Raw genomic sequence first — 16,159 nt, 5'->3', positions numbered from 1 at the left:
GAGGCCCTGAATTCTGGACAGCAATGACCCCTAATGAAGTTCTTGGTGACAGCTGCCATCCAGTGAGCTACTCCACTCAAAGCCTAGGTCAGCAGCTCCTATAAGAACCCTGTCAGGTGTGGATTTGCTTTTTCCAGCAAGGGGACTGGAGCATTGGAAAGGCCACAGGGTATGTCCCTCCCATTCCTGAGCCCGGCTTGTCGGCCTCTGACTAGATAGCTTCTCTGCCTTGGTTTAAAGTCTCAACCCTGTTCTAGAAGACAGAGAGGAAAACTGGCCTAACAGGCTTGGAAGTTTACTCATTCCATCACATTAACAGAATGGCTCGACAGGACAAATCAGTAGAGACAAGGCCCACTGTCCTTCCCCAGATTCTACTAGTTCATTCGCTCCCACACGGCCCTCAAGTTTCCTTCAGGCCAGGCCCTAGGGTGCTACGCTTATATGCTAAAACATGAAAGGATCTAAGATGGGGCAGTTGTCATTTTAAAGTTTGAGCTTCTATGCTACAGATAGTACCCAGCACAGTTATTAAAAACGTATGGAGTCCAGATATAGGCCAGCTAAGGCTCAACCCTTGGCCCATCCTATGGTCCTGTCCTCAGAGAACGACTACATCAAAGGCTGCAGGAAAGAAGGGGCAGGGGGCAGAGGGAAGACCCCCCCAGAGGCTGGATCCTTTGGGTACCTGTGCCTCACCAAACCCCCACTTCAGGCATGGACCCAACTCTGCCCTGGGTGTGAACATGGGGCTGTTGACCTCCATTCCTGGAAAGATTCTTGCTTTGCTGAGGATTACAGTGAGTTAATGAAGCCACCCTTAAGCTTGACTATGCACAGGGTGCCTGGTTCAAGTGCAGGGTCCTCAGCCTCTCCTCAGCTGGAGGCCTTGAACCCTGCATCCCTGGTCTAGGAAGAATTCTGTAACCGCCACAGACTGGAGACTTAAACTTCAGGCCTCCGTCTTCTCCCAGTTCTAGAGGTTCAATACCAAAGCGTGAGCAGGACTGGTTTCTGCCAAAGTCCCTCGTTGGCTAACAGGTGACTGGCTTCCACTGTGTCCTGGCTGGAGATGGAACACATGTGCTCTTTTGAGAACATCTTGTTCTTTTTTTTTTTTTTTTTTTTTTTTTTTTTTTTTTTTGGTCTTTTTGAGACAGGGTCTCCCTGTAGCCCCAGCTGTCCTGGAACTCACTATGTAGACCAGGCTGGCCTCGAACTCAGAGATCCGCCTGCCTCTGCCTCCTGAGTGCTGGGATTAAAGGCGTGCACCACCACGCCTGCTGTCTTTTATTATTATTTTTTATTTTATGTGTACGAGTGTATTGCCTACATGTATGTAAGAGCACCCATGTCATGCAATGCCGCGGAGGTCAGAAGAGGGTGTCGGATTCCTCTGGAGCTGGAGTTAAGGATGGTTAACTGCCATGTGGGTGCTGGGAGTCGAGCCCATGTCCTCTGCAAGAGCAGCCAGCACTCTTAACCGCTGAGCCATCTCTCCAGCCCCTCCCCCATCTTTTTCTAAGGGCTCTATTCACATTATTAACCCTTGACTTTATTTAATCTTGATATACCCCTCAAAGGCCTCATCTACACACAGTCACACACAGGGTTAGGCTGGATCATCTGAGTTTAGAGGGGTCACAGTTCAGTCTTCGGCAGACCCCCATGGGCTACAGGACTCTTGCTGTGGACCTGCTAGCACCTGTCGGTGGGCATGAACTTGGGGTTCGGAGGAATGGGTTTTCCCTGCCTCCCTGCCTCTGAAGCCCACTAGAGACTTCCCAGGCTCTAGATACACCCCAGAAGTGTCCACCTTCCTTCCTCCTCCTCCTCAGCAGGCCATCATGGGGAGCTCCGCCCACTGGACAGTGACACCCCCCAAGTCATACATTTTTTCACCCAGACACCAGGGGTCCCTGTGAATCACAGAAACTGTTAGCCTTAGGAAGGGTTAGGGTTCAAGAGTGACCCCTCACAATGGCTGCTTATGGGAGCCCCGAGTTGTGTTCTAGGATCAAACCAGAAACCAAACCAACCATGTCTGTAGATAGGGCCAGGGCCAGTGCGTCAGTGCTGTGAGACAGCCCAGGAGAAAGATCAGGACCAGGAGGAAAATTACCCTGGAGTCTGTCACCCCAGGATCTGAACCTCTGACCTAATGTCCCTTGGAGATTTCCCTGGTGTGTTACTGGTCTTGCTGCTGTGACAAAATGCCTGAGAAAACCACCTTAAGGAAGGAAGGTTTTAGTTTAATTCAGTTTGAGGGTATCATCCATCGTGGCGGGGAAGGCATGCAGGACGTGAGGCAGCTGGTCCTCCATCATGGCGGGGAAGGCATGCAGGACGTGAGGCAGACGGTCACGTTGCATCCACAGTCAGGAAGCAGAGGGAGATGAACGCTGGTGCTCAGCTCACTGTCTTTTTTATTTAACCAAGACACCAGTCCATGTGTGGCCCACATTTAGCATGAGAGCTCCCTTTTCAATCAACCCAATCTCGAACCCCCCTTACAGACATGCCCAGAGGTTTGTTTCCATGGTGATTCTAAATCCCATCACACCCAGCTTCTCCAGCTAGCCAGGTAAGAGTCTCGGTTGCCTCTCTGGCCTGCAGGTGATCCTGGGGAAGCTGTATGAGACTCGGAGCAGTCAGCTGAGGAAGTACAAGCCTCCTATAGAGCTGGATGCGGCCTGGCACATGCCCCACTTCCAGAAGGTCAGTACCCTTTGTCGTCCCCTTTCTTCCCTGGCCGCTGCTCACTTGCTGTCTCGGAGTTCTCATAAGACCAGACGACAGCAGCAGCGGGGGTAACTAACACCCGTGAGGGCTTCCTCAGTCAGATGCCGAGCCCGCTTAGCAGCTGAGGTTCTTTCTTTTTGGTGTGTGTGTATGTGATGTGTATGTCATGTTGGGGGGTAGTGTACATGTGTGCATATGAGTGTATGTATGTGTGTCCATGACGTGTATATAAAGGTCGGAGGACAACCCTGGGTGTCAGTCTTCACCTTCTGCCTAGGTGGAGGTGGAGTCTCTCGTTCACTGTCACAGACACCACAGACTTCCAGGGACTTTCCTAATCTCACTCTAGGTGCACTAGGCAAATGCATGTTGCCACATCTGGCTTTACATGGGTTCTGGGGAACTTATCCTTATCCCCTAGCCCTCAGCTGAGACTCCTAATGTACATCCACAGGGCGACTGCTGATAGTGACCTGTTTTATGGACAGGAAACATGGAAAATGCTAGAAAGAAGCAGGGTCTGGGTGACTCCCAGGTCATCTGACCGCAGAGCTAGGATGGCAGTCTACCTGCTGGACAGAGGCTGTGTAGGTGGAGCCCTACTCCAGTGACATGGTCCTAACACACCTCCTTCAGCTCCTAGGGACTGGCTGTGGAAACAAGCTGTGTCCTCAGGTGCCTGGATGATGACACCCTGAAGACGGACAGTCAGAGGCCCATGGGGGCTGGAGTATGCACATGACACACCAACCAAGGCCTGCGACCTGGATCAGGGTGCAGGGGTGGCCTGTACTCTGGCTTCGGAGCTGACCCTGCATTCTTTCAGTCATAGAGCCCTGTAACACCCAGAAAGGGACTCACATTCAGTAGTTTTTAGCAAAAAACGACAGTGTGTGTGTTGAGGGGGGTGTACAGAATAAGGGAAATGGGGGCCTTGTGAACCTGGCTCTGGGACAGGAAGAAAGCTGCATACGCCTAACTTTGGCAGAAAGAGTCTTTCTAGAAGGTCATGAGGGACATCCCTGGCCCCATCTAGACAGCTGCACGAGGCAACGTTGCCAGCCAGCCGTCTTGGCTGCTGTGCTGCCTTAAACTGCAATTTAGGCGGTGAAGGGACCGCTGCCTTCCTGAGCCTAATGTATTTGAACAAGCTGCTGAACTCTACCGCGAAAGCTGCCTTTCCCTGCTGGATGCAGCCTCTCGTGTCCTGCCCAAGTGGCCTCCATCAACATATGTCAGTGACCATGTGCCCCACCGCCCATCAGCCCAGGAAAGGCTAAGACCAAGTCCAGATCAGGAGATGGCAGGATCACCACCACACTGTCACTCCACGCCTGTCGTCAGCTCTGTCTCAACAGTGCAACCCTCCTCCCGTTTCTCCATCTTCCTCATTGTACCTCCTTTATATATGTATTTATTTATTTATTTATTTATTTATTATTCATTCATTCATTCATTCATTCATTTATTTATTGGTCTTTTTGAGACAGGGTCTTCCTGTAGCCCCAGCTGTCCTGGAACTCACTATGTAGACCAGGCTGGCCTTGAACTCACAGAGACCCGCCTGCCTCTGCCTCCCGAGTGCTGGGATTAAAGGCGTGCACCACCACACCCGGCTGTACCTCCTTTTAAACCATCCATCCACCAGCTTCTCTTGAAGTCATCTGCCTCCTCCCACCTCCTCCCAGGCCCCTTCTCTGTGGCCCTCTTCTTCCTCATGCTGGTGACTGAGGCATACAGCCACTGGAGTGACACCAGGACCCTCTCTCATCCACCCCTGGCTCCACAGGCACAATATGCCCTCCAGGAGGCCTCTATTTACAGCTTCCCCCATCTCTAACTCCGGACAAAGGATGATGTGTGGGTGCCCCCCGCTTAGCAGCACAAAGGGTCTTCCCTACCTAAGTACCATGGAGAGCTGGCCCTGGCAGGAGCTCTAGGGCAGAAATGATTCAATGTTGCTCTTAGCAAAAGGGAATTTGTCTCACCAGCCCAGAACTTTTCTGAGCAATGGAATTTGTTCTGCGTACCGTTAGGAATAGCAGACACCCAGTTCTGACAAGGCTTTCTGGGTGGCAGGCATCACAGGTGGCTGGTTATGTGGATGATGTCATTTCATCCTCAGAAACAACATCCAGATCCCATTGTGCAGGTGAGGCAGGGCCAGTTGCCTCTTCCAGCCTTTCTAGGGCGGCTGGCCCCAACTCAGTGCTGCAGTCCTCACACCAGTACACACACTACCGTAAGACAGAGGGGCAAGCCCCAACCATTCCTGTGTGTCCCTTAAGGATGCCCCTGGGAGCCTGCAAGTTAGCGCTTCCATCACCATGTTTGCCCAGGAGAGGGCAATGTGTGCAGGGTTCTCAGAGCGGTTCTGCCCCAGGTGCCTGCTCCACAGAGGAGAGACACGTAGACCTCCAAGGGCTGCTGTTATGCGTTCTCACATGCAGAGCCCCCACTTCTGGGAAGTATAATGTCAGCAACAGGGGGCTGGAGAGCTGGCTCAGTGGTTAAGACCACTGGTTGCTCTTGCAGAGGACCTGGGTTCGAATCCCAGCACCCACATGGTGGCTAACAACTGTCTGTAACTCCAGTTCCAGGGGATCCTAAGCCCTCTTCAGACCTCCATGGGCATTGTACAACACAGGTGCATCTACATACGTGTAGGCAATACACTTAGACACATAACATTAGAATAATAAATGTCAGCAACAGTATTAAATGAGGCCGGAGCAAATGTGGAGTTTGGGATGAACATTATTCACAGGTAGCATTCCACCAGTGTGGACACTGAGGCTCAGTGAGGTGAAGGAATGTACCCTATAAGAAATGGATCCGAGATCTGACTGGAGCCACCTTAGTCTGGAGCCTCCTGAGACTCCTTCCCAGCACATTTCTTCTCACAGCCAAAGGCACCTCGCTGCTTTCTGGTCAGGGCTTAGCAACTTGTAGTTAGATAACTAAATAGGCAGTCTTTCGTCTTTCCCAGTAAAATGTGAGTCCATAAAGACGAAGCCTGCAGGTGCCCACCTGTGTCCCTGGAGCTAAGCAGGGTGCCTGGTACAGAGGAGAGGGGCAGTAAGCATCTGGAATGAATGAATGAATGAATGAATGACCAGCTCAGAATGAGCAAAAAGTTTCCCAAATCTGACATAAAGAGACCCTCCCACACACACAGATGACCCAGCACCACATCCCCACTAGCACCAATGAGACTATCCTCAGAAGGCCCGCCAGCCAAGCCAGGCTGGCTGCTGTCGTGTTGAGGTACATGAAGCCCCAGGAGGGTCTTTGTCTGGGTTGAGTGTTGTGACTGATCCACCGCCCCCACCCTGGTCCCATTATGATGGCAAAAAGCGTTTCCAAAAAAGTTGAACCTGTCAGGGTGATGGATAACCTAAATGGACTCTCCCCGCTCACGAACAGATGCCGACGCTGAACTCTGTCAGAAATAATTAAACACCTTTCACACGAGAAAGCAGCAGGCAGGGCGAGGCGGCCACCCCACGGGCTGGGTCACCATGTCAGGCAGGCTGCTCTCTGCTCCCTCTCAGTCAGCCACGAGGGGGCCGTGAAGACCCCCCCACACCCACAGGGTGAGAGGAGCAGGCCAGGGAAGGCAGTGGTATATCCACTGTGTGGCTGCTTTCTCAGGACCCTGGGGAGACCCAGCAGGCAGCCTGGTGGCCCTGCCTTCCTTCTGGTCCCTGTATCCTGCAATTGCCATAGGATAGCAGTGCCGGCATAAAGGGTCAGCTAGCAGCTGGATTGGAGCCTTCTAAGACGTTCATAATGTGAGGGCCCAGCTCAGCAGCGGGGAGCTTGGAACCTGTCTCCATATCCAAGAATGGGAGTGTAGGTTCAGCCCTTGGAGACCTATTGTGGATGAAGACTCTTAGTTTCTTCTTACCTGGCTAAGGGACTGTGTGGGAGGTGGAGCCAAGACTCTCAGAGGTGAAGGACCCTGAACCTAGAGTAAACCATCAGGGAAACAACTCAGACCCTTCCTTGGGTTCCAAGATGGAGGATATGAACTCATCGCCCCATCCCCCAAGGGAAGAGCCACTGGGCTGGACCCTAACTGCTCCCAGTGACATAGGGGCTCTATTGCTGTTTGTAGTGTGTGCTGGGGCAGCAGAGGAGGCGGAGGCTGATGCTGGGGAGGTGGGAATGGGCTGCTCTCTGTGTTTGCCAGAGGGCCTCCAGTGTCAGGCAGGGTCAAATGGTGGTGTGGCGTGCTCTGACAGGTGGTTTTGCCCTGCTAAGACCTGCTTCCTCTTCTGTATAAATGAGTTGATGAGAGCCAGGTATGGTGGCGCATGCCTTTAAACCCAGTACTTGGAAGGAAGAGGCAGGCAAATCTCTGTGATTGGGTTAGCCTGATCTGCATAGTGAGTTCCAGGCCAGCTAGGACTACAGGGAGACCCTGTCTCAAAAAAACCAAAAAAAAAAAAAAACAAAAAAACAAAAAACAAAACAACAAGTTGATGAAGTTCCCCAGTGGAGCTGCTGGGAGGGTCTGAGGAGGAAACTCGGGCATGGAATTAAGCAATGCCCTCAGCCTCCAAAAAGCCAGCAATGAATATCGTGAATATGATGGTGAGTGTTCATTCATTTATTCACTCATCCATTCATTCATTCACATACTTATCAATTCATTCACCTACCCATCCATCCATTTACTCATCCACACATTCATTCACAAATTTCTCCATTGAGCACCTCAGTGCTAAATCCTGTTCTCTGATTGGAGAACATGGTGGTCAAGCAGTCAGACTGAGGCTGGTGGCTGCCACCTCCATGGACTTCCCAGCCATTCCATCGAGGCGAGATGGACAGAGAGGTGATGAGACTGACAGATGGATAGGCAGAGAGAGAGAGATGAGGGGGAAGATTGGAACAGCACTTTCCCTAGAGACACAGTGTTCACAACCTGAATGGCCAACCTTGGCTGGTAGCTCCAGGGTTGGGAGGTGATGACAGTTCCTGTAACTGTGGCTGTATCCAAGTACTGGCTGGCCATCCTACCCACATGCTTTTTCCAGGTAGGGAGACCACACTCCCCACTTGCCCTCCCCCTATAGTCCCCTTTTGACCATTGCTCTTGGTTACAATATCCAGTCTATGGTCACCTAATCATAAGCCATGACAAACAAGTGGTTTATCCTCTGCCCAAATATATCTGGGCCAGTGCTTCCAAATGCAGACATAGCACTGCTCAGGACACTGCAGACGGGCTGGTGCCTGGGGTCTACGCTGGGAGAGTCAGCAGCAGAAAACCTCGTCTTTGACTTCACTGATCGCCACCTAACTAAATATGACTAGGAGGAAGCTAGAGACCCCTCCTGGATAGAGCACTGTCCGTCCCCATGGGTCTATAACACTACCAACAGTCAGGAAGAGGGTTCCACACAGTGACTGTGCTAGGGGCCAGAGTGATGGATCTCTCTCTCTCTCTCTCTCTCTCTCTCTCTCTCTTTCTCTCTCGTGTGTGCTCGCTATTTTCTATGTGGGTTCACTTTTTAGTGAGCACATGTGATTTTCATAAAAACCCACCAATCTATTTTTAAAAATGTTTTAGCCAGGCATGGCAGTATACACCTATAATCCCAGGGAGAGGCAGAAGCCAGAGGAGCAATAGTTTGAGGTAGCCTGAGCTACACAGTGAAACCAAGACTCCAAATACAATTTTAGAAGCTGGAGATTCGGTGTTCTTTCCTGCACGTCCTTCAGGTGGTTAACCTCCTGCTGAGCCCAGTTCTTCTCTCTGTGTCTGGCCAAGTGCTCACATGATGACAGCCAAGCTTGGTCTCTCATATTCCATTTCCATCAGCCATGAAGGCCAGTGCTGTGTTATCCAGGCAGTGAAGGCTATTGACTTCCAGGGCTGGGTCTTTATAGCCAAGATCGTGTTATAACTGAGGCATTCCTTTGAAAGCATGCTTTAGGGACAGGAGAGATGGCTCACTGGGTAAAGTGCTTGCTGCACAAGCATGAAGACCTGAGTTTGAATCCCTGGCACCCACAGAAAAAGCCATATGTGGCAGCAGGTGTCTGTAATCCTAGCCCTAGGGCAGCAGAGACAGGAGGACCCATGGGGCTTGCTGGCCAAACAGCCCAGTTGAATCAGTGAACTCCAGGTTCAGTGAGAGACTCTATCTCAAAAATTAAGGTGGACAGCGATAGAGGCAGACAGCGGATGCTGACTTCTGGACCTCACAAGGAGCACATGCATCTGCACACACACATGAACACACACCCCATATACAAAAGGAAAGGGGCTTTGCCCAGGCACTTCTCACCCTCCAAGTCTACCCACACACTCCAGCCTCTCCCTTAGCCCTGGCCTCTCTGCAGCACGAATCCCCACCAACATTACATAGTCATTCAGTCACTAAAGTATGAACAAATTGACTACATTTTCATTTGGTTTCTGGGTTCAGCCCCACTGCTTTAGAATAATGGCCCAGGCTATTAAGCTAACAGTTTGATTTACAAGCTCTTGTGCTCTGAATGCTAGGATCAGCCTCCTCTTTCCGTGGAAGACTAACCTTGCCTCCAGTCTCCTGGGCCCCTGGCTCCTTAACAGGAGCTGGAGACCAAGGAAAAAGATGCATCTGCAGTCAGCCAAGCAGGGCCACCCAGAGACACAGCCGATTAGGGAAAGCTGCTGAATCTTAGAGAAGGATTTTCTCTGCCACCTTTAAGCTCTCTTACAAATGATGACTGGCTGAAAAGTTAACTCTCTGTTAAACCCTGGAGATGCTCTGACTGGGTCCACCCCACTGCCTCCACCTCTCCAAAGGGCTTAACACAAAGAGGGACCACTCCCCGCCGTGGGGTATCCGACCTCAGAGTTCCGCTTTCCAGACCCAGATGGGAAGGACAGAGCCAGATCCGCAGCCCCTCCCTGGGCCTCTCACTGGTGTATTTTAAGAATCCTGTCGCTCTCTAAGTTAGAATGAGAATCATTCGATGTCTCTGTGAAGGGCACTGAATGCAGGAAGAGGACATGTTGGCAGGCAGAAGAGGACCGATGGAGAGAGTGACTCAGAGGCCCGATGCTGAAGACATCCCTCCCTACAAACAGCTGCCCCCATTATAAACAGCTCTTGTGCAGAAGAGCTGACAGGGGGAGCACAGGAGCAGGGGATTCGTTGGCTTTACATAATCTGGTATCTTTTCGAGGTTTCCGCTCAGGAAGTGACATTGATGCTCAAATGCTGGGAAGTCGCAAATAGCCAGAGCTGAAGATATAGGAACAGGAAATCAGGAAAGAGGCGTGTGTGGGTGGAGGAGGGGATGGTGACCAGGGACCCGGGCAGCCAACACTGAGGGCTGAGGGCTGGCAGCCTTCAGATCCCATCCAGCAACCTGAGGGCCCAGCCCCCTGACTCCTACCAGCAACTGGGGATTTTCAGTTTAATCCAGAAGGTTCTTCTTCCATGCTGGGTTTGAAAATATTTCTACTTTTGTGTTAAAAGCAAACAGAAAATAGAGTAAGACAGCTTGTTTTAACACATATTTTCTTGAGACAGGGTCTCATGCATCCTAGGTTGGCCTCAAACTTGTTATAAATGTGGTCAAGACCGGCCTTGAACTCTTTAAAGATTTAGTTCATTTTTAATTATGTGTATGCCTTTCGTGATGGCGCACGCCTTTAATCCCAACACTTGGGAAGCAGAGGCAGGTGGATCTCTGTGAGTTCAAGGCCAGCCTGGTCTACATAGTGAGTTCCGGGACGGCTGGGGCTACGGGGAGACCCTGCCTCAAAAAAGACCAAATCAATAAACAAATAAATAAATAATTATGTGTATGTGTGTGCATCTGTGTGTGGATATGTGCATATGAATGCAGGTGCCCGAGGAGGCCGATAAAGGGCGTCAGGTCCCCTCGGCCTGGTCTACATAGTGAGTTCCAGGATGGCTGGGGCTACGGGGAGACCCTGCCTCAAAAAAGACCAAATAAATAAACAAATAAATAAATAAATAATTATGTGTATGTGTGTGCATCTGTGTGTGGGTATGTGCACATGAATGCAGGTGCCCGAGGAGGCCGATAAAGGGCGTCAGGTCCCCTCAGGGCTGGAGTTATAGGCAGTTGTGAGCCACAACCAAACTCAGGACTTCTGCAAGAGCGGTATGTTTCTGACCGCCATGCTATCTCTTCAGCCCCTTGTCTTGAACGCTTGGTGTTCCTGCCTCTACTTCCCAAGTGCTAGGATTGCAGGTGTGCACCACCACACCTGGTTTGTGCAGTGCTGGGTCTCAAATCCATGCCTTCAGGCATGCTAGACCAGTTGAGGTAAATTTCCAACCCAGGTATATATTTCTAATCTCATGAGAGTCTCACGGTGAATACTGGGGAGTTGGAGAGACTTTGGGGCTCTCAATTTCTTCTTCCAGCTTATCTCTAAGGGCATAAACCTTCCCCGAGCTAAGAAGGACCCTAGAACTCAGGGAGAAGTTTGGGCTGGTACCTGCTGCTTCTGAACTGTCTTCTTCCACATCCCACTTGTCACCTCCTGTCAGTCAGTACTAAGACAGATGGTGTGATTAGCCCAGAGCCTTCTAGCACCGGGAGTGGGTTCTAGAATGTAAAGCGGCATTCTATGATTTAGTGGGATAAACTCAGGGTTCATGAAGGAGCAGGTACAATGTACAAAGCTGTGCAAGAAAAGAACATGCCCTCACTGGCCTCCTGTGGGGATGCAGATGCACCCACACTAGCATCGAGGCACACCCCTGGGGAGGAAGGGGGAACACCACGGAGGCTCCCCGGCCTCTTCCCTTGCTCTACTCAAAGTCCTCTTGGGAAGTGGTACCTTAGAGTGACATAAACACATGTGGATGGTCTAACCAAAGTCCTGTGGCTGGAGTCATAGAGGAATGAAGTTCTGGTCAAGGCAGAGTTCCCAGATGGATGCAGTGACAACCACATCCTCCACCTACCCATGCTGAGTTCTTTCTAGGTTGCCAGCCTGAGTGCTTCTGTGAATTGTCCCATTTCATGTCAATCTCTCAGTAATCCAGTGTTAGGAAAGAGCCCCTCACCTCGGCAATGGGGAGCCCAAGGTTCACAGGCTTAAAATCACATGCCCAAGGTTAATAGGGTTAATAGCAAGGCGCCCAGCAGGGACTTAGATTTGATTGGCAGCCTCAAATTCAAGCTCCAGAAGAGCCAATAAGAGCTGAGGGCCTGCAGCTAAGGTCAGGGGCCAGTGGTGTTAAGTGCAGGGCCTGCAGAGGGGAGGGAAGGGAAAAGTGTTCAGCAGTGAGGCTTTGATGGGTATCCAGAGGATCGTGGTCAGCCCTTCTCTGGCTGATTTAAGCCCTTGCAGTAAACCACACTGCCCACTGCCCTGAAAGCCATTAGACTTTGATAAAACCTCTGACATCTTTTAAATTGCAGTTTGGCCCCAAGGCTAAATAGAGGAAAGAGGCCATTGATCCCAGACCCAGGCTTGCTGTGTTAAAAGTGGGAGGCAGACCGAGTGTAGCAGGTGGCTAAACTTGCAGGCTTCGAAGCGGCGGACCAGCTGTGGGTTCCAACCTGCCTTACGGCTGCCACCATTGCTACAAAATGAGCGGTCATCAAGAGGAACCAGTGCTCACAAATGCTCAGCCCAGGCCTGGCCAGAGGACTGTCACTCAGCAGCAGAAGCTCTGGGCTTCATGAGGCCTTGGTGTCCTCTCAGCATAGCAGTACCCGGGGTCAAATAAAGATTCCAGGACCCCAATCCAGCAAATGTGGTGTGGCTCTCAGACTCCCACTTTTAGCAGCTCCCTGGGTCTAGGTCAACTCCACTTTCTCTCAGTATTGTCCAAGCTACGTATTTACTAGGGTTGAGAGGGAGCACTTCCATGAGTGTGTTAAGTAGCATCCTGGGTCCTCCAACGGCAAGAACTATACAAATTTCTGTACTGGTCTGCTCGGGCTCCTGTCACAGAATACCACAGATGTGGCAGATGTCATTCTCTGGTTCTGGAGGGTGGAAGTCCAAGACTGAGTCCACAGCATGGCGGGCTCTGGTAAGCGCCCTCTTCCTGGCTCCCAGCCAGCTACCTTCCTACTTTGTCATAATAGGTATATGGTAGACAGGAAGGAAGTCCTCCCCTTAGATAGGCACCAGTCCCATCATTGGAGCCCCTGAACATGACCTTGTCTTACCCAGCTCACCTCCCACAGGCCCAGTCACCTCCAGTACTATCCACTGGGACTTTCAAGCTTGGTTTGAGAGAAATTCATGAGTCCACAGCAGCTTCTTTCTCAAATGCAGTGCAAATCTGCCTCCTCTTGCCTCCCACCTCCTGGTTATATTTCTGGCTTCAAAGCCCCCTAGAATTTCTGGCTTCCCCTTTACATGACAACCCTGCAAATTCCCCAAGGCAGTTACTTTTTGCATGGGTGCCAGGTTCTTGAATGCTCTTAGGGGCAGAGCTCTCTGAGTGTCAGAAGGTAGAGACCTGCCTTGCAACGACAGGGAACTGACTGGAATCTGTGGCCTGTGCTGGTCAGTGACACGTTTTCGTCCTCAGCCATAGGCATAGCTTGTCTGTTTGAACGTCACTTCTACAGGTTTTAACCAAAACCACGGGTGAAGATGCATACCAGGTGCCACTGGGCTCATTATGTGGGAATCTGTGTAAAAATCCTGGCTGGAGAGCACCTTCAGGAAAAGTCTCTGTAAAATTTGTGTACCATTTCATAGTGACAACAGTAGCATCCAGTTTGTCTTAAATGCCAGCTCTGAGCACCAGGCACCATGCTAGGAGCCCAACAGAGGTCCCACAGCCTGGATGGGCGGAGTGACCCTGGCTTTGTGGGTAAGAAATTGAGGCCCCTGGTCACACAGCTGAAGAGTGCTGGGGCCAAGATTGGAAGTCAGCTCCATCTGCCTCAAAACCCATGTCAGGCTGCCCCTTGTGCTATAGAAGAGGTGCAGTTGCATTGACGGTGTGCTCCCTTGCGCCCCACATGACAGAAACTGAACAAGAGTTAGAAACTGTTGGGCTCATGGGCTCGAATATACTTGTGTTTCACTTCAATCCCTGCTTTATCCAACACTTGAATATCTTATTTCACGTCACATGCAACCTACGGTGGACCTTCAAGTCACTGGGAAGGAGACGGTAAAGACACTAAAGAAAATGAAATGTCTGTTCTACCTAGAGCTGAAATTGAGCAAAGCAGCTGCATTTCTAAGGGCTCTGTGGTCTCACTGTAGGCTCCTAATCTACTTATCCATCCAGGCTTCTATGCATGCATGTGTCCATCCACCTGTCCATACACCTGTATGTGTATCCATTGATCCATCCATTTACCCATTCATCTGTCCTTTTACCCATGTATTCATCCATCCATCCATCCATCTGTCCATCCATCCACCCATCCATCTGTCCATCCATCCATCCATCCATCCACCCATCCATCTGTCCATCCACCTTTCCATCCATCCATCTGTCTATCCATCCATCTGTCCATTCACCCATCCATCTGTCCATCCACCCACCCATCCACCCACCCACCCATCCATCCATCCATCCACCCATCTGTCCACCCATCCATCCATCTACCCATCCATCTACCCACCCACCCATCCATCCATCCATCCATCTGTCCATACATCCACCCATCCATCTGTCCATCATCCATCCACCCACCCACCCATCCATCCATCCATCCACCCATCTGTCCACCCATCCATCTGTCCATCCATCTACCCATCCATCCACCCACCCACCCATCCATCCATCCATCCATCTGTCCATCCACCCATCCATCCATCCATCCACCCACCCACCTGTCCATCCATCCATCATTCATCCTTCGGTTCATACAGCAAATATTTGCCAAGTGTCTACTGAGTACACTTAGCAGGGTTTTACCCCCCAAGACTCTTGTTGGCCTCCTGCTGTCACTTCCCCTGGACACTGTCTAGAAAATGGCATTGACATTCTTACTGTCTGGTCAAGAACATGATGCTCTCACATTCCTATTTGTGATTTAACATGGCTACCTTCGTCGGCCATGGAAAAGTTCTGTTCTTAAAAGACACCAGAAAGAATGTCTTCTTGATCATTATTCCAGTAAGACAGGAGGGGAATGATGACATCAACCCCCAATGTGCACCCCACTCCTACAGGCTGAGACACCGAACATGTGAGTGTGGCCCCAGCCGCCCTGGCAGTAACGCAGGAGTTGCTCAACAGCCTATATGAATGTGCAACAAGGTTCTGGGAGGCACCACATGAACAGCATGGCAAAGGACTTAATTTAAAATCGAGCACAAAATCAAAGACTCTGTCAACCGAGGAACCGTGTGCCTGGAAAACTACCTGTGAAAGCGCCGTCAGGGAAATTTCCAGAGAAAGTAATTAAGGAATCCCCATTGTCCAGATTCAGCAGCAAAATTTGGTGCTCTGGAATTTGAAGCTCACCAGAGATCCAGTGTCTCCTCCCAGCCGGATCCTCCATCAAAATGAGCAGCAGAGCCTTGAAGGGATCCGCCGGTGAGCCTCCCTGTTCTCCCCAGCTTGCCTCTCCAGCCCTGGTGAGCCTCCCTGTTCTCCCCAGCTTGCCTCTCCAGCCCTGGTGAGCCTCCCGGTTCTCCCCAGCTTGCCTCTCCAGCCCTGGTGAGCCTCCCGGTTCTCCCCAGCTTGCCTCTCCAGCCCTGCGTGGGCCTGCATGTGTTGTCTTGTCAAAGAGGCGCTAAGCAACAAACGAGACCCATGCTTGTGAGATGGGATGAGATTAATGCACAAACACCAAGACCTCACTGAGGTCTGGCAAGTGCTGGTATTTGTGCATGACCCAGAGAATCAATACACAGCAGGCACAGGCCCCAGCTTTGAGGTGACCGCGCTCGCAGATTCTACCATAGACAGATGCTCTGTGTGCCCAGTGGTGGGCGAAGTCAACGGGCGCTTCGGTTGTCTTTCCACCAGTGACTTTGAACAGGGGCCATGTAGGACTGTTGACCAGATGTCCACAGTGCCATGATCTCCCCTGGGGGCAGGTGCTGCTGAGACAGCCAGGCTCCCCAGGGCAGTTCCCTTCACAGGAGGGTCTCTAGCAACACATCTCCCCTTACTCCTGAGCTCTCTCTTGAGCTGAAAGGGAAAGTCCTGCTGTCCACAGAAGATGAGAGCGAAGGTGACTTTTGGTGTCCTGATATTCCGAGGGGCAGGTTAACACCTGGACCTGGGCACACCCACTAGGCTATCCCACTGCCTGTTGGCAGGCTGAGCCCCTGCAGCTGGAGCCTAGTGGCAGGAGACCTTCCCAGAAGAGAGCCAACAGGCTCCCATCATGCAGGTTCTGAAGAGGGGGACCCTCCCCTTCCAGGTAGCTCAACTTGTCACTGTTGACAGGCCCATTGAAAGCAGACCTCCCTGCCTGTGAAGTTCTCTCCATC

At 51.2% G+C, this 16,159-nt stretch overlaps 1 protein-coding gene across 1 annotated transcript in view; it reads left to right on the top strand.

The window, feature by feature from the left end:
- Positions 1-16,159, top strand: part of Cfap77 (cilia and flagella associated protein 77) — a 147,283-nt gene that overhangs the window by 114,880 nt on the left and 16,244 nt on the right. Inside the window, exon 5 of the mRNA XM_008843957.3 lies at positions 2,617-2,718. Coding sequence (XP_008842179.1) covers positions 2,617-2,718 — 102 coding nt within the window. The remainder of the gene's footprint in view (positions 1-2,616; positions 2,719-16,159) is intronic.

Source organism: Nannospalax galili, unplaced genomic scaffold, assembly GCF_000622305.1.
Source record: "Nannospalax galili isolate Female #2095 unplaced genomic scaffold, S.galili_v1.0 scaffold300, whole genome shotgun sequence".
Classification (NCBI taxonomy): domain Eukaryota; kingdom Metazoa; phylum Chordata; class Mammalia; order Rodentia; family Spalacidae; genus Nannospalax; species Nannospalax galili.
This window is presented reverse-complemented; position numbering and strand designations above follow the sequence as displayed.